This window comes from Stegostoma tigrinum, chromosome 22 (assembly GCF_030684315.1).
Source record: "Stegostoma tigrinum isolate sSteTig4 chromosome 22, sSteTig4.hap1, whole genome shotgun sequence".
In the NCBI taxonomy this organism is placed as follows: domain Eukaryota; kingdom Metazoa; phylum Chordata; class Chondrichthyes; order Orectolobiformes; family Stegostomatidae; genus Stegostoma; species Stegostoma tigrinum.
In genome coordinates, this window is record NC_081375.1 from 55,874,922 (window position 1) to 55,901,027 (window position 26,106).

At 46.2% G+C, this 26,106-nt stretch overlaps 1 protein-coding gene across 1 annotated transcript in view; it reads right to left on the bottom strand.

Moving 5' to 3' along the window:
- The window catches only part of pkd1b (polycystic kidney disease 1b), a 230,642-nt gene extending 204,561 nt beyond the window's left edge, over positions 1-26,081 (bottom strand). Inside the window, exons 1-5 of the mRNA XM_048555247.2 lie at positions 25,900-26,081; positions 19,196-19,379; positions 17,274-17,491; positions 16,532-16,650; positions 11,388-11,535 (exon numbers count right to left, since the gene is read on the bottom strand). Coding sequence (XP_048411204.2) covers positions 11,388-11,535; positions 16,532-16,650; positions 17,274-17,491; positions 19,196-19,379; positions 25,900-25,948 — 718 coding nt within the window. The 5' untranslated portion in view covers positions 25,949-26,081. The remainder of the gene's footprint in view (positions 1-11,387; positions 11,536-16,531; positions 16,651-17,273; positions 17,492-19,195; positions 19,380-25,899) is intronic.
- Positions 26,082-26,106: the final 25 nt, after the last annotated feature.

The window sequence follows — 26,106 nt, forward strand, 5'->3', positions numbered from 1 at the left end:
TTATTGTTTGTTACATGCATAAATGGTGTAGATCAAAATATAGGGGCAATGTTATTGCAAATTTGCAGATGACATCAAGATTAGTGAAGGGGCTAATAGCGAGAAAGACGGTTGTAGGTTACAAGAAGATATAGACAGGTTGGTCAGCATAAGTGGGAGGCAGCACAGTGGCTCAGTTTCCTCCCACAGTCCAAAGGTTTGCAAGTTAGGTGGATTGCCCATGCTAAATTGTCCATAGTATCCAGGAAGGTGCAGGCTACGTAGTTTAGTGGGATGAGGTTAGTAGGTAGGAAATGGAGGTGCGGCTTGAGGTGGGAGGAAGGAATGGGAGAGAGGAAGAATAGGTCAGGGAGGCAGAGACAGGTTGGGCTGGTTGTGAGATGCAGTGGGGGGAGGGGACGAACTGGGCTGGTTTTGGGATGCGGTGGGGGAAGGGGAGATTTTGAAGCTGGTGAAGTCCACATTGATACCGTTGGGCTGCAGGGTTCCCAAGCAGAATATGTGTTGCTGTTCCAGACGAACTCGTTCTCACCCTCAACAACTTCTCTTTTGACTCCTCCCACTTCCTACAGACAAAGGTGGTGGCCATGGGCACCCGCATGGGCCCCAGCTATGCCTGCCTCTTTGTAGGTTACGTAGAACAGTCCCTCTTCCGCACCTACACAGGCCCCAAACCCCACCTCTTCCTCCGTTACATTGATCACTGTATCAGCGCCACCTCTTGCTCCCCAGAGGAGCTCGAACAGTTCATCCACTTCACCAACACCTTCACCCCAACCTCAAGTTCACCTGGGCCATCTCCAACACATCCCTCACCTTCCTGGACCTCTCAGTCTCCATCTCAGGCAACCAACTAGTAACTGATGTCCATTTCAAGCCCACCGACTCCCACAGCTACCTAGAATACACCTCCTCCCACCCACTCTCCTGCAAAAATTCCATCCCCATCCCCATTCCCAATTCTGCCGCCTCCGCCGCATCTGCTCCCAGGATGAGGCATTCCACTCCCGCACATCCCAGATGTCCAAGTTCTTCAAGGACCGCAACTTTCCCCCCACAGTGGTCGAGAACGCCCTTGACTGCGTCTCCCGCATTTCCCGCAACACATCCCTCACACCCCACCCCCGCTTCAAACGCCCAAAGAGGATCCCCCTCATTCTCACACACCACCCCACCAACCTCCGGATACAACGCATCATCCTCCGACACTTCCGCCATCTACAATCCGACCCCACCATCCAAGATATTTTTCCATCCCCACCCTTGTCTGCCTTCTGGAGAGACCACTCTCTCCATGACTCCCTTGTTCGCTCCACACTGCCCTCCAACCTCACCACACCCGCCACCTTCCCCTGCAACCGCAGGAAGTGCTACACTTGCCCCCACACCTCCTCCCTCACCCCCATGCCAGGCCCCAAGCTGACTTTCCACATTAAGCAGAGGTTCACCTGCACATCTGCCAATGTGGCTTCGTCTACATTGGGGAAAACAAGCGGAGGCTTGGGGACTGCTTTGCAGAACAACTGCACCTCCCAGTCGCAAACCATTTCCACTCCCCCTCCCATTCTTTAGATGACATGTCCATCATGGGCCTCCTGCAGTGCCACAATGATGCCACCCAAAGGTTGCAGGAACAGCAACTCATATTCTGCTTGGGAACCATGCAGCCCAACGGTATCAATGTGGACTTCACCAGCTTCAAAATCTCCCCTTGCCCCACTGCATCCCAAAACCAGCACAGTTCGTCCCCTACCCCCACTGCATCACACAACCAGCCCAGCTCATATCCTCCCCTCAATGCATCCCAAAACCAGCCCAGCCTGTCTCTGCCCCCCTAACCTGTTCTTCCTCTCACCCATCTCTTCCTCCCACCTCAAGCCGCACCACCATTTCCTACCTACTAACCTCATCCCACCTCCTTGACCTGTCCGTCTTCACTGGACTGACCTATCCCCTCCCTACCTATACTCTCCTCTCCACCTATCTTCTTTTCTCTCCATCTTCAGTCTGCCTCCCCCTCTCTCCCTATTTATTCCAGAGCCCTCACCCCATCCCCCTCTCTGATGAAGGGTCTCGGCCCGAAACGTCAGCTTTTGTGCTCCTGAGATGCTGCTTGGCCTGCTGTGTTCATCCAGCTTCACACTTTATTATCTTGGATTCTCCAGCATCTGCAGTTCCCATTACCCCCAGGGTACAGAGGATATTCACCAGGATGTTGCCCGGGATACAGAAATTAAGCTATAAGGAGTCACTGGATAGGCTTGGATTATTTTCTTTAGAGCAGAGGAGACTAACAGGGAGGCAAGATTGAGGTGTATAAGATTATGAGGGTATGGACAGGGTAAATAGAGATCAGCTGACCTCTCAACCAAGGGGAACCATCAGGAGGGGGCATAGTTTTAAGAGTAAGGGACAGGAAATTCAGTGGAGCTTTGGGAAAAGATTTTTCACGCAACAGGTGGCACTATCTGGGAAGGTATTGGAGGCTAGAAACCTTACAGCCTTTAAAAAAAATTTGGATGAGCTCTTCGAATATCAGAACATTGAAGATTATGGGACAAGTGTAGGAAATTGGGATTAGTGTGGTAGTTATGTCAATGCAGACTGGGATTGGCTGAAGGGCCTTTTCTGTGCCATCTGAATCAATCGATCAATGAACTTATACGCACTCAAACAAAGCAGTCAGGACAAGCAGTTCTGAAGAAATATCATAGAGATGGAAAAGATGAGCAAATTCTGTGAATCAAAACTTCCTCTTAGTTCTTATGATTTTTGGCAATGAAATCGCGTGATTGTCGATTGTAGAATATCCTTAATTCAGTAGTCAGTCAGCTGGTCCTAAATCTTTGTTTGTGCTCGAAATTCTTCTTTTTGAATTTTTGAGTGCTTTTCCCCACACATGGAGGTTAAGAGAGACAGATGTGGCTTGGCTTGCAGAGTTTCTGGAAGTCTGCGTGAAATTAACCTTTCTCAGTTCTGTGACAAACTGCAGCTTAACTGCAAAAATTATTGCTGGGCAGCCTCTCAACCCAGAGGCACCTCGTGACACCTTGTCTCACAAAAGTATCAAATTACCTTGTCCAAAATTAACATAACTTTGTGTAACCAATAAGTGGCTGTACAGTTTCACGTTTGACCTTCATGCTGTAAGACAAATACTACTTCAATCTCTGCAACACTGAAATGTCCAAACTTCTATCTATCCCAATTTATATTCATAATACAATGTAGTCCCTACAAAGAATAACAGAGTAATGGTTAATGGTATATTGGGGCTAGAGAAAGGCTTATAGTGGAGTTCCCTAATGTACCTGGTGTTCCCGACAGTGTCATAGAGTTATACAACATGGAAACAGACCCTTCAGTCCAGCTTGTCCATGACAACTAGGTATACTAAATTAATCCAGTCCCATTTACCAGCATTTGGCCCATATCCCTCTAAACCCTCCTATTCATGTAGCCATTCATGCCTTTTAAATGCTGTAATTGTAACCTCCTCAAGCACTTCCCCTGGCATTATTTTCTGAAACACCACAGAATCTAAATTGGCACAAGATAACTAATAAAGTAGACCAGGCAACATCAGTGGAGCAGGAAAGCTGACTTTTCGGGTCTGGGCTCTTCTTCAGGAATTTCTGAAGGAGGGTCCACACCTGAAACATCAGCTTTCCTGTTTCTCTGATGCTGCCTGGCCTGCTGTGTTCATCCAGCTCACCTTGTTGTGTCAGACTCCAGCATCTGCAGTTCCTACTATCTCACAAATAGAGTTTTGTTTTTGCAAAATAACTGACATATGCCTCAACCCTCAAAGAGCCATCAAGTTCCTTCCAAACTGGTGATGTTATGCATCAAACACCTCCATTGCACTATCACAGCTTCACTTACACAGAGCTGGAAGCTTTTAACCAGGGAAGTGGTTACTTCCGTGATAATGGGAACTGCAGATGCTGGAGAATCCAAGATAACAAAGTGTGGAGCTGGATGAACACAGCAGGCCAAGCAGCACCTCAGGAGCACAAAAGCTGACGTTTCGGGCCTTCCTCTCTGATGAAGGGTCTAGGCCCGAAACGTCAGCTTTTGTGCTCCTGAGATGCTGCTTGGCCTGCTGTGTTCATCCAGTTCCACATTTTGTTATAAGTGGTTACTTCCCTTCTACTTTTACTTTACCTTTTAAACGTCAGAATTAAATTTAACAAATCTACTCCAAAACCTTAAATTTAACAATTGACACATTGTTCATTTCAATAACAACCACCATATGTTCACTATACAATATCCCGAGCCAAAAAGTGGCCTGAAATTGGCGATTCTACATTAATCTGCAAGGAATTCATTACCTCAGTGATTCAGGTTTCCATGTATCTGAGTATTCCTTCGACTGGTTTAAAACTCATGAGCCTATCAGTAGAAAGCATATGAGAATCAGCCTGTGATTGGAGAAGCAGCCACTCAAGAGATTTCTCCCCAGTTCCAAACCAATGTGGATCAGTGGGAGAGGGCAAACTTTCTCTGATTGATCATAATATTGACCAATTTCTCCTGACACGAAAGGGGGACAGAAGTGAAGATTCTCCTCCTCAAGGGTTGGTGGGCTACCCCCTAGGACTTGTCTGCTCCACATAATGTTGCGGACAGTTTAGAGGCTGGTGAGAGGCCAGCTGGAATGCCACTGGAGGAGTTTTATAAACTACTACACCCTGTGCACAAACGATACTCCGCTAGTCCTCCAGAAAAGCCGTAAAATTCTACCTGCCTTCCCAACCCTGTTAACCTGACAACTCTTTGAGAACCATCTGTTTTTCTGATTCTGCTCCCTGTAAGCCCCAAAATCACTCTTGCTACAACCATCTAGACATGAAACATGAGACACATTCTCAAAAGCCTCTTTCTTTCACTTCACAACAACATCCTTCTGGAATAAGAGATGACACGGTGTGAAGCTAGATGAACACAGCAGGCCAAGCAGCATCAGAGGAGCAGGAAAACTGACGTTTCCAGTCGAGACCCTTCTTCAGAAATGGGGGAGGGGAAAAAGGCGATTCTGAAATAAATAGAGAGAGAGGGTGAGGCAGATGGAAGATGGATAAAGGAGGAGATAGGTGCAGAGGAGAAGGACAGGTCAAAGAGTGAAGGTGAATGTAGGTGGGGAGTTAGGGAGGGGATAGGTCGGTCCAGGGAGGACAGATAGGCCAAGGAGTTGAGATGAGGTTAGTGGGTAAGAGATGGGGTTGGGGCTTGAGGTGGGAGGAATGGTTAGGGAGGCGGGGACTAGCTGGGCTGATTTTGGGATGCGGTCAGGGGAGGGGAGATTTTGAAGATTGTGAAGTTCACATTGATATCCTTGGGCTGCAGGGTTCCCAAGCGAAATATAAGATGCTGTTCCTGCATTTTCCAGGTGGCATATCATGGCAATGCAGGAGGTCCAGGATGGACATGTCGACCGAGGAGTGGGGGGGGGGGGGGGCGTAGAGTCAAAATGGTTAACGACTGGGAGGTGTAGTTGTTTGTTGCGAACGGAGCATAGGTGTTCCGCAAAGTGGCCCCCAAGCCCCCGCTTGGTTTCCCTGATACAGAGGAGGCCATATTGGGAACAGTGGCTACAGTATACCACATTAGCAGATGTGCAGGTGAACATCTGTTTGATGTGGAAAGTCTTCTTAGGACCTGAGATGGGGGTGAGGGAGGATGTGTAGGGGTAGGTGTAGCACTTCCTGCAGTTGCAGGGAAATGTGCTGGGTATGGTGGGGCTGGGGGGAGGGGGGGGGGGGGGGTGAGTGTGGAGCGGACAAGGGAGTCACGGAGAGAGTGGGCCCTCCGGAAGGCACCCAAGGGTGGGGAGGGAAAAATGTCTTTGGTGGTGGGGTTAGATTTCAGATGGCGGAAATGGCGGAGGATGATGAGTTGGATTTGGAAGTTGATGGGGTAATACGTGAGGACCAGGAGGATTCTGTTTTCGTTATTATTGCGGACAGGGAGTGTGAGGGATGAGTTGCAGGAAATGCGGGAGACACGGTCGAGGGCATTTTTGATCACTGTGGAGGGGAAGTTGCGGTTCTTGAAAAAAAGAGGACATCTGGGATGTTCGGGAGTGGAATGCCTCATCTCGGGAGCAGATGTGGCGGAGGCAAAGGAATTTGAAATAGGGGATGGCATTTTTACAGGAGCGTGGGTGGGAGGCAGTGTATTCTAGGTAGCTGTGGGAGTCTGTTGAAATGGGTATCGGTTTCCAGGTGGATGCCAGCGATGGAGACAGAGAGGTCCAGGAAGGAGAGAGAGGTGTCAGAGATGGTCCAGGTGAACTTAAGGTTGGGGTGGAAGGTGTTAGTGAAGTGGATGAACTGTTCAAGCTCCTCATGGAAACAAGAGGCGGCGCCAAAACTGTCATCAATGTAATGGAGGAAGAGATGGGGGACAGGGCCAGTGTAGCTTTGGAAGAGGGACTGTTCCACCTATCCTACGAAGAGGCAGGCATACCTTGGGCCCATGACGGTACCCATGGCCACCCCCTTTGTCTGGAGGAAGTAGGAGGAATTAAAGGAGAAGTTGTTGAGGGTGAGGGCAAGTTCGGATAAGCGGATGAGGGTGTCAGTAGAGGGGGAACTGATCAGGCCTGCGGGACAGGAAGAAGCAGAGGGCATTTAGGCCATCTGCATGGGGATGCAGGTGTATAGGGACTGGGCGTCCATGGTAAAAATGACGTGTTTGGGTCTGGGGAATTGGATGTTCTGGAGGAGAAGGAGGGCGTGGGTGGTGTCACGGATGTAGGTAGGCAGTTCCTGGACCGTGGAAAGAAAATGGAGTCCAGATAGGTGGAGATAAGTTCGGTGGGGCAGGAGCAGACAAGCCAATGGGTCGACCAGGGCTGTCAGGTTTGTGGATTTTGGGAAGGAGATAGAAGTGGGTGGTGCAGGGTTGGGGAACGATGAGGTTAGAGGCTGTGTGTGGGACGTCACCTGAGGAGATGAGGTTGTGGATGGTTTGGTGCTTGGGGGTGGGGTCATGATCAAAAGGGCGATAGGAGGAGGGGTCAGAGAGCTGGCATCTGGCCTCAGCGAGGTAGATCTCAGTGTGCCATGCTACTACTTCGCCTCTCTTGTCTGCGGGTTTTATGGTGAGGTCGGGATTGGAGCGGAGTGTATACGTTCCGCAGGGGAGAGGTTGGAGTGGATGAGAGGGGTGGAGAGGTTGAGGCGATCGATGTCTTGATGACAATTATGGATGAAGAGGTCGAGGGAGGGTAGGAAGCCTTGGGGTGATGTCCAGGAGGAGGGGGTGCATTGGAGGTGGGAGATAGGGTCAGTAGAGGAAGGTAGAGGCTCACAGTTAAAGAAATAAGTGTGGAGGCAGAGGTGGAGGAAAAACTGCTCAATGTCCAAACGAGAGTTGTATTCTTCGATGTGTGGGTGGAGGCTACAAAGGTGAGTCCTTTATTGAGGACGTCGTTTTGCCCACCAGCGATGTCGCTCCGCCCACCGCCTTCACAGCCTACATCTCTAGACAACACAATGACACCCAGCCCTGCTGAGTCTTCACCATCCCCCCAGACCTACGCCTTACTGAGGACGAATGGTCAGTCCTCAATAAAGGACTCACCTTTGTCCCCCTTCACCCACACATTGATGAATACAACTCTCCTTTGGACATTGAGCAGTTTTCCCTCCACCTCCACACTTATTTCTTTAACCGTGAGCCTCTCCCTTCCTCTACTGACCCTGTCTCCCGCCTCCAATTCACACCCTCCTCCTGGACACCACCCCAAGGCTTCCTACCCTCCCTCGAACTCTTCATCCGTAAGTGTCATCGAGACATCGATCGCCTCAACCTCTCCACCCCTCTCATCCACTCCAGCCTCTCCCCCGTGGAACATGTAGGCCCTCCGCTCCAACCCCAACCTCACCATAAAACCCGTAGACAAGAGAGGCGAAGTAGTAGCATGGCACACTGAGATCTACATCGCCGAGGCCAGACGTCAGCTCTCTGACCCCTCCTCCTATCGCCCCCTTGATCATGACCCCACACCCAAGCACCAAACCATCATCTCTCAAACCATCCACAAATTCATCTCCTCAGGTGACCTCCCACCCACAGCCTCCAACCTCATTGTTCTCCAACCCTACACCACCCGCTTCTATATCCACAAACCTGACTGCTCTGGTCGACCCATTGTCTCAGTCTGCTCCTGCCCCACCGAACTATCTCCGCCTATCTGGACTCCATTTTCTCTCCCTTTCTCCAGGAACTCCCTCCTGATGTCCATGACATCACCCACGCCCTCCACCTCCTCCAGAACTTCCAATTCCCCAGTCCCCAACACCTCATTTTACTATGGACGTCCAGTCCCTACATACCTGCATTCCCCATGCAGATCACCCGAAGGACCTCCGCTTCTTCCTGTCCCACAGGCCCGACCAGTCCCCCTTCGCTGACACCCTCATCCGCTTATCCAAACTCGTCCTCACCCTCCTTTAACTTCTCCTTTAATTCCTCCCACTTCCTCCAGACAAAGAGGTTGGCCATGGGTACTTTCATGGGCCCAAGCTATGCCTGCCTCTTTGTAGAGTATGTGGAACGATCCCTCTTCCGAAGTTACTCTGGCCCTGTCCCCAATCTCTTCCTCCGTTACATTGATGATTGTTTCGGCGCTGCCTCGTGTTCCCACGAGGAGCTCGAACAGTTCATCCACTTCACTAACACCTTCCACCCCAACCTCAAGTTTACCTGGACCATCTCTGACACCTCTCTCTCCTTCCTGGACCTCTCTGTCTCCATCCCTGGCATCCACCTGGAAACCGATACCCATTTTAAGCCTACCGACTCCCACAGCTACCGAGAATACACCGCCTCCCACCCACGCTCCTGGAAAAATGCCATCCCCTATTTCAAATTCCTTTGCCTCCGCCACATCTGCTCCTTAGATGAGGCATTCCACTCCCGAACATCCCAGATGTCTTTTTTTTTTCCCCAAGCACCGCAACTTCCGCTCCACAGTGATCAAAAATGCCCTCGACTGTGTCTCCCGCATATCCCGCAATTCATCCCTCACACTTTCTATCCACAATAATAACCAAAACAGAATCTCCCTTGTCCTCACATACTACCCAACCAACCTCCAAATCCAACGCATCATCCTCCGACATTTCCGTCATCTGCAATCTGACCCCACCACCAAAGACATTTTTACCTCCCCACCCTTATGTGCTTTCCGAAGGGCCCACTCTCTCCGTGACTCCCTTGTCTGCTCCACACTCCCCTCCAACCCCACCACCCCCGGCACCTTCCCCTGCAACCGCAGGAAGTGCTACACCTGCCCCTATACCTCCCCCCTCACCCCCATCCCAGGCCCTAAGAAGACCATCCACACCAAACAGATCACCTGCACATCTGCTGATGTGATATACTGTATCCGCTGTTCCCGTTGTGGTCTTCTCTACATCAGGGAAACCAAGCGGAGGTTTGGGGACCACTTTGCAGAGCACCTACGCTCAGTTCGCAACAAACAACTACACCTCCCAGTCGTGAAACATTTCAACTCACTCCTCCATTCCCCGGACAACATGTCCATCCTCGGCATCCTGCATTGCCACGATGCACCACCCGAAATATGCAGGAACAACATCTTATATGTCGCTTGGGAACCCTGGAGCCCAAGGATATCGATGTGAACTTCACAAACTTCAAAATCTTCCCTCCCCCCATGCCAAAACCAGCCTAGCTAGTTCCCGCCTCGCTAACCTCCTTGGCCTGTCTGTCCTCCGTGGACTGACCTATCCCCTCCCTAGCTCCCCATCTTCATTCACCTTCACTGGCTCTAACCCCACCTCTTTGACCTGTCTGTCTCCTCTCACCCTATCTTCTCCTTTATCCATCTTCTATCCGCCTCCCCCGTCTCCCTATGTATTTCAGAATTCCCTTTCCCTCCCCCATTTCCAAAGAAGGGTCTCGACCAGAAACATCAAATTTTCCTGCTCCTCTGATGCTGCTTGGCCTGCTGTGTTCATCCAGCTTCACACCGTGTTATCTCTGATTCTCCAGCATCTGCAGTTCCTACTATCTCTGTAACATTATTCTAAATCTGCTCATTGATAATGTTTTTTGACATCCATCTGAATACATTCTGAAAAGTTGGTTGTAAAAATGTTATCTGATTAGATTCCCATTAACATCACTGAGATAGTTAAAGGTGATATGTATAAAAAGCTAGCATATTTTTCTGCTTCCCTCTTCATTAAGATTGAATTAAAAACCACATGTGGGATCCAGTTCTCCACTGTCTCTGTTCAGTATCATAGCCATAGAGTCATACAGCACAGAACTGGACCATCAGCCCATCAAGTCTGCACCGACCTATCAATATTAAACCCACTTTCCTGCTCTACACCCATAGTCTGGAATGCTACAACACTTCAATTGCTCACCCAAGTATGTTTTAAAGGTTGTGAGGATCCCCCCCCTCAACTAACCTCCCAGGCAGTGCATTCCAGAATGCCACTACACTATGAGTGAATTATTTTTCCTCAAACCCCCTCTCAACTTTTGACATTCACTTTAAAATTATGCAACTTGTTATCAGCCCTTCAACTAAGGGAAACCGCTGTTTTCTATCGACCATGTCCATGTCCCTCATAATCTTATACACATCCATTGTGTCCCCCCTCAACCTCTTCTACTCCAGAGAAAACAACCTGAGCTTATCCATCCTGTCTTCCTAGCTGGAATGCTCCATTCCAGGCAACAATCGAGTGAACCTCCTCTGTACCTACTCCACTCCAATCACATTCTTCCTATATAGTGTGGTGACCAGAAGTGCATCCAAAATGCCAGCTATAGCCTAACTAAGTTCTGTGCAGCTTCAACCTCCCGACTCTTATAATCCATGCCTTGACTGATAAAGGCAAGTTGCCCTATATGCCTTATTAACTATTCTCGTAACCCACCCTGCCACTTTCAGGGATTTATGGACAAGCACCCCAAGATCTCTCTGTTTCTCTGTGTGTCCTGCCATTCTTTGATCACTCCCTTGTCTTTTCCTCCTTCCAAAATGCAGCACCTCACATTTCAGGGTTAAGTTCCATTTGCCACTAATCTGCCCAAGTGACCAATCTGTTTAGACATTCCTGTAATCTCTCGCCTTCTTCCTCAGTGTCAACAACCCAGCAAATCTTCATGTCATTTGTATACTTGTTGATTACTTATTGTTATTATTAACTAATGAAAATTCCTTTAGATGCTGTCCAGTTAGATCAGCTTGATTAGCAAAGGCTGAGGTCAACTTTCAACATGAGAAATGCATTTACTCACAGTCAAGAATAAGTGCCTTACAGATTTAATTTCAGAAAATCCTTTAATCAGGCACTGCTAGGTATCTCCCCACCAGTCATGACTCTTACCTGGAGGGATGAGGTACAGGCTTGGGATGCAGTAGGGTCTGAATATCTTGAAATGTACCCGAGTGGCTTTCTTTAAAGGCTGGACTACAAATTCAATCGAGTTCACCAGACCTGAGTGGCTGAACCACAAGCCCGGAAACAACATCATCTGTCAAAGAGAGAGCCAAAGGAACATGAGCAAGGACACGCACATATGAACATGCCATAGACCAACTACAAACGTCATATTGGAAAGTATACTGGCAATTTTACTCTGTATCTAAGCCCACGCCCTCCCTCCCTGAGGGTACTGTTGAGACAGCTTTAGTTTCAGTTTAAGAGAGTAGAGATAGCTTTACTCTGTTTCTAACCCATGCTGTGCCTGTCCTGAGAATATTTGATAGGGACAGTATCAACACCTTCAGTGTTAAAGAGTAAAGGCAACTTAACTGTGTATCTAACCCTGTACAGTATCTATCCTGGGAATGTTTGATGGCAACAGCACCAAAGGAGCTTTTCTTTCCATTTACTTACAGTTTAAAAGAGAATAGAGAGCTTTATTCGGTATCTAACACCACGCTGTACCTGTCCTGGGAGCATTTGATGGAGACAGTTTTGAGGGAGGTTTATTTTCAGTTTAAGAGAGTAAATGCAGTGTTACTTTTAGGTTAAAAGAGTAAAGGGAGATTTACTTTCAGTTTAATTTCAGTTAAAAAGAGGACAGGATGATGTGATCAATATCTAATCCCATGATGAACACAGCCTGAGATTTTGAAAAGGGCTGGTGCAGGGGCTATTTTATTCTGTATCTATGCCCATTCTATAGCTGTCTTGGGAGTATTTGATGGGGTTGGTGTTAAGGAACTTTAGTCATTGAGTCATACAATCCTACAGCACTGCAGCAGGCCCTTTAGCCCAAACTGGTCCACGCCAACCAAAATGTCCATCCACTCTAAGCCCATTTCCCTGAATGTGGCCCATATCCTCCTAAACCTTTCCTATCCGTGTATTTGTCCAAATGCCTTTTAAATGTTGTTAATGTACCTGCCTCAACCACTTCCACTGGCAGCTCATTCTATATGCATACCATTCTCTGTGTAAAATAGCTGCCCCTCAGGTTCCCATGTATTCTTTCCCCTCTTACCTTCAACTGATGTGCTCTAGTATTCAGAGATAGTAAGAACTGCTGATGCTGGAGTCAGAGATAACACAGTGTGAAGCTGGAGGAACACGGCAGGTCAGGCAGAATCAGAGGAGCGGGCAAGTTGACATTTCGGGTTGGGACCCTACTTCAGAAATGAAGAATTTCTGAAGAAGGCTCCCGACCTGAAACGTCAACTTTCCTATTCTTCTGATGCTGACTGACCTGCTGTGTTCCTTCAGCTCCACACTGTATTATCTTGCTCTCTACTTGTTGATTACCCAACCCTGGGAAAAAGACTGAGTGCATTCACACTATCCATGCCTCTCGTGATCGTGTACACTTCTATAAGATCCCCCCTCAGTCACCTACCCTCTAAAGGCAAATGTCCCAGCTTGTCCAAATTCCCCCTATAGTCCCTTGAATCCTGGCAACATCCTTGTAAATTTCTTCTGCACTCTTTCTAGTTTAATAACATCCTTCCTATAGCAAGGTGACCAAAACTGAACACAACACTCCAAGTGCAGCCTCATTAATGTCACGTACAACTACATCATAACTTCCCAATTTCTATACTCAAAGCCCTGACTGATCAAGGCCAATGTGCCAAAAGCCTTCTTCACTGCCCTGTCTACCTGTGACCCCATTTTCAGAGAACCGTGCACCTGGGCTCCAAGGTCCTTCTGTTCCACCACACCCCTTAAGGCCCGACCATTCACCACGAAACTCCTACCTGGATTTGACTTTCCAAAACGCAACACCTCACACTTATCTAAATGAAACTCTATTTGTATTTTCTCGGCCCACTTATCCAGCTGATCAAGATCCTGCTGTAACTTCTGATTACCTTCCTCACTGTCCATGATACCACCTATTTCAGTGTCATTTGCAAACTTACTAATCATGCCTTGTACATTCTCATCCAAATCATCAATATCGATAACAGGTTAGTATTCGTTTAAAAGAGTAGAGGGGCTTTATGCTGAACTTGGGAACAGATGCTGGCAGGGAAGAGCACTATTGAAATGTGGAGATTGTTTAAGGAATGTATACTGCGTGTGCTCAATATGTTGACCGTAGCAGGCAGAGAAGATGCAGTCGAGTGAGGGAACCTTGGTTCTCAAGAGAGGTCGAATGTCCAGTTAAGAGGAAGAAGGATATAAGGTTTAGGAAACAAGGATCGGAAAAGGCTCTAGAGGCATACAAGTTATCCAGGAAGGAGCTGAAGAAATGGCTTAGGAGACCTATAAGGGGGCATGAGAAAACCTTACAGATAGGATCAGGGAAAACTCCAAGGCTTTTTACACATATGTGAGGAATAAGAGAATGGCCAGAGAAAGGGAAGGGCTGATCAAGGATTGTAAGGGGAATTTGTGCATGGAGCCTGAAGAGATAGGAGAGGTCCTTAATGTATACTTTACTTCAGTACTCAACTCAGATGGATGCAGTTGTAGAGGAGGACAGTGTGAAACGGGCTGGTCGGCTAGAGGAGGTCGATGTTAGCAAGGAAGATGAACTAGGAATTTTGAGGAAGTTGAAGATAGATAAGTCCCCCGGACCTGATAGGATTTATCCAAGGATGCTACGGGGAGCAAGGGAAGAGATTGCAGGGCCTTTGGCGATGATCTTTTCATCCTCACTATCCACAGATATAGTGCTGGAAGATTGGAGAGAGGCAAACGTCATTCCCTTGTTCAAAAAAGGTAATAGGGATAACCCCGGAAATTACAGGCCAGTTAGTCTTCCATCAGTGGTAGGCAAGTTACTGGAAAGGGCTCTGAGAGATAGGATTTATGATCACTTGGAAAGGCACGTTTGATTCGTGATAGTCAGCATGGATTTGTGAGGGGTAGATCATGCCTCACGAACCTGATTGAATTCTTTGAAGAGGTGACCAAACACGTGAATGAAGGTGGAGCAGTGGATGTGGTATACATGGATTTAAGTAAGGCGTTTGATAAGGTTCCCCATGGTAGGCTCATGCAGAAGGTAAGGAGGCATGGAATAGGGGGAAATGTGGCAGATTGGATTCAGAATTGGCTGACCCTTAGAAGACAAAGGGTGGTAGTGGATGGAAAATATTCATCATGTTAGGTTACGAGTGGTGTACCACAAGGATCAGTTCTGGGTCCTCTTCTATTTGTGATTTTTGTCAATGATTTGGATGAAGGAGTGCGAGGATGGATTAGTAAGTTCGTGGACAATACGAAGGTGGGTCACACTGTGGACAGTGTGGAGGGCTGTTCTCAGTTACAAAGGGACATTGATGGGATGCAGAGCTCAGCTGAGAAGTGGCAGATGAGGTTTAACTCTGAAAAGTGAGAGGTGATTCATTTTAGAAGGACAAACATGAAAGCAGGATACAGGGTTAACGGAAAGATTCTTGGCAGTGTGGAGGAGCAGAGAGATCTTGGGGTTCATGTTCACAGTTCCCTGAAAGCTGCCACCCAGGTGGGTAGAGTTGTTAAGAAAGCGTATGGTATGTTAGCTTTCACTAATAGAGGAACTGAGTTCAAGAGCTGTGATGTTATGCTCCAGCTATACAAAAGCCTGGTTCGGCCACACCTCGAGTATTGTGTCCAGTTCTGGTCGCCTCATTACAGGAAAGCTGTAGAGGCGTTGGGAATGGTGCAGAGGAGATTTACCAGAATGTTGCCTGGAATAGAGGGAAAGTCTTACGACAAAAGGTTGAGAGAGCTAGGGCTTTTCTCTTTAGAACAACAAAGGATGAGAGGTGATTGATAGAGGTGTACAAAATGATCAGAGGTACAGATAGAGTGGTCAGCCAGAGACATTTTCCTAGGATGGAGGTAGCTATTATGAGGGGGCATAGTTTTAAAGTGAGTGCAGGTAGATATAGGGGAAAAGTCAGAGGTAGGTTCTTTACTCAGAGAGTGGCAGGGGCATGGAATGCATTTCCAGAGAGGGTAGTGGAGTCAGCCTCATTAGGGGCATTTAAGCAACTATTAGATAACCATATGGATGTTAGTATTAGGAAGGGGTGGAGGTTACATAGACCTTAGGTTTAGGGTAAAAATTTGGCACAACATCATGGGCCGAACGGCCTGTACTGTTCTCTGTTCTATGGTCATGCTGCACCCACTCTGCGAGTGTTTGGTGTACAAGTGTAGAACTTGTATCGAACCCCTTCCAGTACCTGTTTTGGGAGTTTTTGGTGGAGACAGGTTGGAAGAACAAAAACAGAAAGTGCTGGAAAATCTCAGCATCTGTGGAGAAAAATCCGAGTTAATGTTTCAGGTCCACTGGCCCTTCTTCAGAAAAAAAAATTGAGAGAGCTTTACTTTCAATTTTAGAGTACAGAGTACTTTATTTTTTGTTTAAAAAAGAGTATAGAGAATTTTAGTCTGTATCTAACCTTGTGCTGAGCCTGTCCTGAAAGTGTTTGATGGTGACAGTGTTGAGAAAGATTTACTCTCAGTTTAAAACAGTAGAAGAAGTTTTACCCTAACCCTGTGCTCATTGTCCAGGGAGTGATTAATGAGGACAGTTTAGCCAAAGGTTGCCAGCATTTTATTGCTTGTCCTGAGCTGCCTTCTTGAACCGTTGCAGTCCATACACTGTGGGCTGACCCACAATGCCCTTAGGGAGAGAATTCCAGGATTGTGACCCAGCAACAGTGATATATTTCTGATTCAGGATGGTGATTGGCTTGGGGGAAAACTCGCAGATGATGATGTTCCCAAGTATCTGCTGCCCTTTTCCTTCTAGATGGAAATGGTTGTGGGCTTGAAAGATGCCAGTTCTACTAGTTTGGGCAATCCCACCTTAACATAGGTGTCAGAATGCCTCTAGTACCCATGGAATCTTAATCCCATACAATCCAGAGCATCCTGGAATAATGGAGTGAACTGGGAAAGGCGTAGAAAGTGGTTATGGTATAATCGTCAAGCTTCCCTGCAACACACACCATCATGATTTAGTAATACATCGCCATTCCTAAATTGTTACTGGGCCTAAATTGTTGAACCCGCCATCAAACAGCCAGAATCATGTTTTATTGTACCTCAACTGTTGTTACACCTCGGACGGAGGCCTCAGTCATCACAGTGACATTCTTCACCAGGTTGACCTTCCTGAAGGCTGGTGTTCCAGTCAGGAAGTAATTGATGTCCTGCAGTTGGACTACAGAGAAAAGAAGGAAATAGTTTCACTCATCACATCCCAGGAATCAAATTAATTCCATAGACAACTGAGAAAGATGGAGTTGATTCTCAGTCACCTGAGATTCTGATCGTAATGCAGGCTCTGGAACAGTACTGAGCTAAAGGCCAGAAAGAATAGATAGAGGCGTATGGAGGGAAGAAAAAAAAATATGTTGAGCGAGACAGAAAGGAGGAGCAAGCATGGAGAGAGATGGGGAAAGAGACAGAGTGTGGGGAGAGAGCAAGGGAGGGAATGGTTAGGGAGAGAGATTGGGAGCAAGGAAGAGAGGTGAGCAACAGATAGGGTGGAAAAGTTGAAAAAGGAAGAGAGGGGTGACAATGGCGGTGGAGGCATGGGGGTTGGGGTAGGTTTGTGGTGAGAGGCCGGAGAGAGGGGCCAGACTGAAGTAGAGAGGAGAGAAGTGGAGATTGAGACAAAACAGGGAATGATGTGGTGAAGAGACGGCAAGAAAGATGGAGAGAGGGAAGGGAGAGAGATGGGGGGAATGGAGGGATGAGAGAGGAGGACACATCCAAACTTGGCAAGAAAGAACAACAAAGAGAGATGTACCACACTGTAAAGAAACTGCCCCGAATCCTCACCATCATGGGGTTTTTCACAGATGAAGTACCGTTTGCTGTGGCAGGATATCCCACTCCAAGTGACTTCCTTGTTCAGCTGCAGTTGAACACAGTCACCACTCTGGACCTTGGAGGTTACCCAGTGCACGTGGGTATCACCAGGAGTCCCGTCCACCCAGTGGTATATCTCAGGTCTTGAGACACTGCTCTGGATCAGTCCAATCCAGGCTGTGCTGATCCTATGGCATAAAAATCAAACTGAACTCTGTACAACCTGACAGCAACTTCATTTATCACCACAATTAACTACGAGAGAAATACAGTTCTATTCAGGATCAGAACTGGGACCATCACTGGAAGCTCTTGATGTGTGGAGAGGCATTTACTTTATGTTTTAAATAATAAAGGTACATTAACTTTCAGTTTTAAAGAGTCGGAAGAGATTTACTTTCAGTTTAAAAGAGGAAACTTGGGTATCTAACCCCACATTGTCCCTACCTGAGAGTGTTTGATGGGGACTGTGTTTGATGGTAGACATGGTTTTGCTTTGTGTTTATAAGAGTAAGGGCAATTATACATTCAAGTTAAATGAATAGAGGTAGTTTTACTTTCAGTTTAAAACAGTAGAAGCAGCCTAATTCTGTATCTAATCTTGTGATAAAACTGCCCTGGAAGGATTTGATGTGGACAGTGAAGAGACAGCTTTAAACTGTGTCGAACCTAGTGCTGTTCTTGTCCTGGGAGAGTTTGGTAGGTACAGTATGGAGGGAGATTTATTTCCAGGTTAAAAAAGTAGAGGAAGGTTTATGGAGCATCAGTGAAGCAGGAAAGTTGACATTTCAGGTTGAGACCCTTCTTTAGAAACGTCAACTTTCCTGCTCCTCTGATGCTGCCTGACCCGCTGTGTTCTTCTAGCTCCACACTGTGTTGTCCCTGACTCCAGTATCCACAGTTATTGCTATCTCCAGAGGAAGGTTTATTCTACTGTTATTGATTGGGGCCTAGTGTATGGAGCCACTCCTGCTGTTTTGTGGGGTCTGGAGCCTTTCATCAGTGTGACTGGGGTCTGGAGCCTCTCCTGCTGCTTTATGGGACTTACTGACTGGGGTATCCACCTTAAGGTACTAACTGAGAACCTGCAGTCTGGGAGACAGTGCTGCCTGAGGACCTGGGGGCCGGGAGACGGTGCTACCTGAGGGACCGGGTACCGGGTGGCAATGTTGTGAAAGGGGTTTTTATTCTTTGAAAAGGGGTTAGTCCTTGGGTGGAGTGGTGAATCAGCGCCAAGATGGGGAAATGGGGGTTATAAGGAAGGTGTGAGTTTATTGCTGTTTGCAATGCCTGTGTCAACAGTGGCTCCGGTGGCCAAACCATTGTTTACCCTTCGTGGTGAAGCAGCATGCGGTATGTGCTACCCTCCCCTGGAAATGAACGCAGACTGGACCCTTGGCAAGGGTGGTTGGTGCCCCAACCATTGTCACTGGGGCAGTGGGGAATTGGGCAACAGTTGGGAATGGGACAATGGTAATGGTGATGAATGTGCCAAAAGAGGAAAAGGAATGGGATAGTAGTGACAATGGGAATGGCCAACAGTGACAATGGTCAATTGGATAGTATTGATAACGGGGGATGGGGCAGCTCTGACAGTGGGGGGATGGGGCAGCTCTGACAGTGGGGGAGGATGGGGCAGCTCTGACAGTGGGGGGGGCAGCTCTGACAGTGGGGGGGGGGATGGGGCAGCTCTGACAGTGGGGGATAGGGCAGCACTGGCTGTGGGAAATGGGATAGTACTGACAGTGTGGAATGGAATAGCACTGAAAGTGGGGAATGCCTGAATCCAATCTATAGCTGCCATACTCAAAATTAGACAGCACAGGGCAAGGATGTCTGGAGGAAGTGAAAGAGAGACTTTGTTTAAAATAAATAAAAACCATTGAACTCACGCTGAAAAGTGCTGCTGGACAAAATCCAGAACATCCACACTGTTGATAATAGCCAAGTCGGCACTGGGATCTTGTTGGCAAGCCTGACGGGCATCGTGCCATGACCTCTGGTCTTCACTTATCCAATAACAATGGTGATTTTGTCGATTGAGGTGAGCATTTTGTGGACAACTGGTGGATACACCTAGAGAAAAAAAAGAGTAAAGATGGAGCATATAGGGGAGGCAATGGCCTGGTGGTATTATTGCTGGACTGTTAATCCAGAGAACCAGACAACATTCTGGGTACCCAGGTTCAAACCCTGCCACGGCAGGTGGTGGAATTTGAATTCAATAATTATTTGGTATTAGGAATCCAATGATGACTTTGAATCCATTGTCAAATGTCAGAAAAATCCATCCGGTTCACCAATGTCCTTTAGGGAAGGAATCTACCACCTTTACCTGGTATGGGCTACATGTGACTACCACATTGATGTGGTTGACTCTTAACTGACCTCTGGGCAATTAGGGATGGACAATAAATGCTGCCTCGCTAGCAATGTGCTCATCCCGTGAATGGATTAAAAAAAATCTTAATAAGCACGAAAAACTCCATTCCATCTCCGCACCTCATTGGCAGTATGCCACCATTTCCTGCTGGTATCACATGCCCTGTATCTCACTGGCAGCATGCCCCCTTTTCTCGCTGGCAGCACACCTGTGTACTTCACTGGCAGTATGCACCCTTTCGTCACTGGCGGCAGGCCCCTGCACCTCACTGGCAGCACGCCCCCCACGTCGCATCTGGCAGCACGCCAGCCCCCCCCACCGCCCCACCCCCCGCATCTCACTGGCAGCACCCTCCCGCATCTCACTGGCCCCTTGTCTCACTGGTAGCACACCCTATTTTCTCACTGGAAGCAGAATCCCATACCTCACTGGCAGCATGCCCTGGCACCTCACTGGCAGCACACTCCCTTGAGTGTAGCGCCACAGCACAAATGGCTTGCTGTCAGTGTAAGGGCAACATATTTTGATTACTGTAATAAATACACCTACAAGTCCAATTCTAAACGGATGCCAGAGCTGAGGCACCACGGTCTATGTATGCTGATTATTGAATTTGGCAGGACAGGTCCTGAGAGCAGTTAACAAAGCATACAGTGTTCTTAACTTTAATACTAAGAGTGCTGAGTACAGACAGAGTCATAGTGATGTACAGCTTGCAGACAGACCCTTTGGTCCATCTTGTCCATGCTGACCAGATATCCTAAATGTACCTAGTCCCATTTGCCAGCATTTGGCCCCAGTTCCTCTAAACTCTTGCTATTATCATACTCATCCAGATAGAATTAAAATATTTTAAAAGCAATCAGCCTCCACCACTTCCTCTGGCAGCTCCTTTCATACACACACCACTCTTTACATGAAAATGTTGCTCCTCAGGTCCCTTTTACATCTTTCCCCTCTCACCTTAAACCTATGCCCTCTAGTTTCAGACTCCCCTATCCCAGGGAAAAGACCCTGTCTATTTACACTATGATATTACACTCTTGATTTTATCAACCTCTATAAGGCCTCCAATGCTCCAGGGAAAATAGCCCCAGTTTATTAAGCCTCTACCTAAAGCCCAACCCTCCAACACTGGTAACATCCTTGTAAATCTTTTCTGAACACTTTCAAGTTTCTTGACATCCATCCTATAGCAGGGAGACTAGAATTGCTGCTGGGAATGAGAAACTTCCACTCAGGGGATCGATTGAAAAAGTTGGGAATCATAGAATCCAGTCCTTCGAGTCCACACCGACCGTCCGAACAGCATCCCACTCAGACCCATCCTCCACCCTATCCCCGTAACCCTGCACTTCCCATGGCTAATCCACCTCTCCTACACCTTCCTGGATACTCATGCTTGGTCTGGATAGCTTAGTGAGGGAGAAGTTGTTCCTTGTTGTAAAAGGAACAAGATCGAGAGGACATCGATTTAAGTGATGAATAAACCAAGCAAGAGTGATGTAAGAGAAAACATTTTCGCTCAGTAAGTAGTTAAGGTATGGAACGCACTGCCGGGAAATGTGGTGGAAACAAGTTCAACTGATGCAACCAAGAGAACATTGAATAATACTTTGGATAAAAATGGTGTGCAGGACAATGGGGAAGAGTAAGGAGATTAGCACTAGCTCATAGAGAAGTGGTGTAAGCACGATGGCCAAATATCTTCCTTCTGCACAGTAGCAATTCTTTGATTTTGTGGCCTGTACCCCACTCATCAATAGCATTGCTGTGTCCCAAATGCACAGGACTCCAGTTATTGTTCAATCGTAAAATGTAGTCAGTTACTGTACGAATATATTCTGAAGGTGACGTAAAGAACAAAAGGAAAATATGTTTCATAACAGCATAGATAAAGTGAGCAGGAGCTGGTGATACCTCAGCACTGATACGGTTAAACTCATTAAACTATAACACGCATAGAACTCAGATACGCTCAACAACAAAAGCAGGCAAGAGTCTTGTAAAAAGAGAGCTATTTCTGAATTGTATTATTTGGTTGGTTGCTAATAGATGATCCACAGGCTCTTTTCCCACTGCTGCAACAATATCTCACACAATGGAGTAAATGTCAGCCAATGACGAAGTTCTGAGAGATGGATTCCTTTCTGTACTGCATTCAACTCTCCTAGCAACCACCTGTCACTTTGCCATTCTGCCCTCCACCCTTCCCCTTTCGGAGGAGAAAAGAAATTCTCACTATTCATGAGATCTCCATCACTGTAGCAACCAATGCAGGACTGCATCTGCAATGCTCATATTTTGGCCAGGAAAGGTTTCAACTTGCAAACACAGCTGTGGCTAAGAACCCCACACTTGCATCTTGAACAAGTGAACTACGTCTGTCCTTTAATTAAATGGATGCCATAATTCACAAGAGTCATACAACATGGAAGGAGGCCATTTGCCACTTCGTGTCTGTGTCAACTCTCAAAAAGAGTTCTCCATGACCTCTACTCTTTTGCTTTCAAGGCTCTGTGCTGTCATTCCATTGAAGCTGGTTATACAGCCTGTTTAATAAGAACATTACAAATTAAAACACAAAGGTTCCCACCTCTACTTTAATTGTTTTTTCCATTACTCTAAGCTACATCTTTCTGCTTAAAAGCATCTCTGGTGAATAGAAATGAATTGTTGCTACGCATTCTATCCCTTAGGATTTTGAACACCTTTATTAAATTATCTTCTACATTGGCTCCTCTACATTGAGGAAACAAAGCGTTGACTGGGTAACCACTTCACAGAATACTCACGTTCTCTCTGCAAAGAATACACTGAGCTTCCAGTTTCCTGTCACTTCAACACACTACTCTGTTCCCTGGCTACCATCTCTGTCTCTGGCTTGCTGCAGTGTTTCAGCACAGCTCAGCACAAGCTGGAAGAACAGCATCTCATTTTTCACTCGGGGACCCTGTTGCGTTCTGGACTCAATATAGAGTTCAACAATTTTTGGGTTTGAACACTCCCATGTCCTTATCCCAACCCCCACACACCAGGTCTTGTTATCACATAGTCTGTTATTAAATACAACCCATTGTTTGCCACTAACTGTCTCCATTTTCCCTCCTAGCCAGATTGTTATCCAATCCTTTGTCTGTCCAATTGTGTTTCTCTCTCTTTGCGCTCTATCCCGCCCATCATTTACTCCTCACTTCCTCCCCCCCGCCACCCTATCTTCTGCATATAAACCAACATTTTCCGAGCTACCATCAGTCTGAGGAACAGTCACGCAATCCGAAACATTAACTCTGATTTCTCTCCACAGACACTGCCAGATCTGCTGAGCTTTTCCAGTAATTTCTGTTTTAGTTTATTACATTATCTGACAATAACATTAACGTTTCAGGTTGTAACCTTTCATTAGAATCAAATTAAAATCACTTCAGAATTAGTTACAATAAAAGTTCATCACTGAAATGCGAGTTCGATTTCTCTCTCCACAGTTGCTGCCTGAATTGCCGATTACTTTCAGCACTTTCTGTTCATCTTTTCTGTGCAGTGTTTCTGTTCCACACGAGCATCTTTCTGCCTTATTTCATCTAAAACCTTAAACAATTACCTTTGATTCTTTCTCCCTCATGTACTGTACTTCCCTAAAATGTCTTCAGATATGTGCTCAATAGGACATAGTGGTTGATTTGCACGTAATGCCATGTGTCTTCTGCACTTAAGCGGGAACTTGTATCAAGTCTGACCAGTGGCTGTTGCTGTGCAGTAAACAGCCCAGTTCTGTCGCTACCTTATTCTTGAAACTTTAATAATGTGTTAATCAACTTTGAAAAGAAGCAACATAAACTAAAGAGTCTGCAAGAAAAAATTTCAGAAGATGAATACACAACTTGATGAAGTTAGAGGAATAATTAACTGTTAATAAGGCAGTGTTATTCTTGGGTTTTGAATAGAGGAAAACTGTACAAAGGTATGCCAAATATTTGTATAACACTGACTTGACCCCAGCTAAATCACTGTGTTGAGCTCTGGACACCACTCTCGGAAATTTGTCAAGACTTTACAGAGGATACAGACTAGATTTACAGAAGTCCCAGGAAATGCGGGGCCTCAGAAATGTTGAGGTAACGGGGAGACGGGGCTCGTTCTAACAGCAAAAGGAAAGTTAACCAGAGGACCCAGATTTAAAGCATTAGATAAGAGGAACAGCCAACATGAGCAGAAATGCTTTTAAATGGTAAATTATTTGACGTTTGGAATTTGCTATCTGAAAGGATGCTGGAAGTGGATTCTGTGATAATTTTCAGAATAGAATTGTATAAATAGCTAAATGTGAAATATTTGCAGGACTTTATGCAATGAAAAGGGTAGGGGTTGAATTGAATGGACTAGTCAAAGGGTCAACACAGGCAGATGGGCTGAAGTACCTGCTTTTGTGCCTTATCATACCATAGTTCAAAGGCCAAATGACATAGGAGCCAAATAAGGCCATTTGGCCCATCAAGTCTGCTCTGCCATTCACAAGAATTTATCAATTCCTTTTGTCCCTAACTGTACATACTATTTTCTATTCCGACAGTATTTAAAAATCTGTTCAATTTGCGAAGTTAAAAATTACTGTACTTAGTAACAAAAAATCATTGCCTTCAATTAACTCAATGTATGCACTTTTCTCTTACCAGAATATATTTTGTTCATGACCTCTGTATGTTGTTTAAACATCTCCGAATACTCATCTCAGTTCTGTTTGCTAACTCTACTTTCTTACTCTCCCAATCACAATCTGTTCTGGATACTTAAAATCTTCTGTAGCCACCAATCTGTGCATAAATGTCTCCACAAATTTAATCCCAATTCTCTAGTCACTGTTTAGCATTTATAAAATATACCCAGTCTTGCTATCAATCTTTGCTCTTTATTCTGACTGAATCAACATTGTCCTTGAAATCTTGAATTATATTTAGACAGCTTTTGATCTCAGGATGTATGGACACAAAATGATATATTCTTAGAACTGCAGTCTGTTTTAGACTTTATTCTTTCATGGGAGGTAGACATCATGAGTAAGATTGCCATCCTTAATTGCCCTGGCACTGTGTGGCTTTCTAGGGTCATTTCAGAGGGTATTAAGATTCAACCATATTGCTGTGGGTCTCTAGTCACATCGAGACTAGGCTGGATAAGGAGAGCTCTTTTCCCTCCTTAAAGGTGATGGGTGGATTTTTACAATAACATCCATGATGGTTTAGTGCTTGCCACTACTGAGGCAAGTTTTCAATTACTGATGTTTAATAACCAAATTTAAATTGAACCTTCTCTGTGGTGGATCTGAATCCATGTTTCCAGAGAATTCAACTTGATCTTGAGATAATTAAGCCAGTGACAGTGCCTGTATGTTGACCTCTCCCCTATGATATTATCAGTGTTACTTTAGGAAATTCAGCAGACAATTTACGCACAGCAAGCTCCAACTAACAGTAGCCTGATGATCAGATTATTGATTTTTAGTGATGCTAAATGAGAAATAATTATTGGCCAGGTTACTACAGGTGGACACCTGGATTTTCATTAAGTATCATTGGATTTGTCTCACTTATCTGAGAGGGCAGACACACCCTCAATTTAATGGAAAGTATACCCAAAAATGCAGCACTTCTTCAGCATGGCATTGAAATGACAGCCTACATCTTGTATATCATAACTGGAGCTAGTTATCGCCCCCAAATTCTCTGACTGAGTGAAGGTACTTCCTCAGCAACACCTGACATCAATGTTTAGTTGAGTGGGATATGCAGGGTTACATTTCCCCAAGGAGAGCTAATCAGGCCATCTAGAGAATCTGGGAGATGGGTTTCTGAAACGAACCAATAACTGAAATGGATTCTATTTCGGTAAATTTTCTAGGTGACCAGATGATAGGGGACATGGAACATATCCAGAAATTGCACACTCTCACCCCAACCCCCCAACTGAAACAAAGGTGCCTCTCTTCCTTACCCAGCTGGATCTCTGATTCCCAGGATAAGAATGATCTGCGCACTCATCTCAATTTGAAGCCATTAAGCAAACATTGACCAAATGAAGGAAAATGCACCAGAAGAGAGGTTCTATTCCCCACTTACCTCTGAACTTCAAAACGTCTGGCCTGGAAAAGTTACTGCCATCTGCCCCTTCTTTGCAAACCTCACAAGAAAACCATTTCAATTTACAAAACAAACCTACCTAAAGTCTGACTGGAAAGGAGATAGAACAGGAACAGCCATGGAATCATATTGAACACAGCACCCCCACCGTCCACCCCTCAGTTAAGGGGGAATAAGCAAAAACACTTAGACCGACTGCGGGAAACCTCAAAGCAGGCGAAGATGCGTATTCCTGGCGGACTGGCTCTCCTCGCCGGCACAATCTAGTTGAAAGCAAATCCTGAGA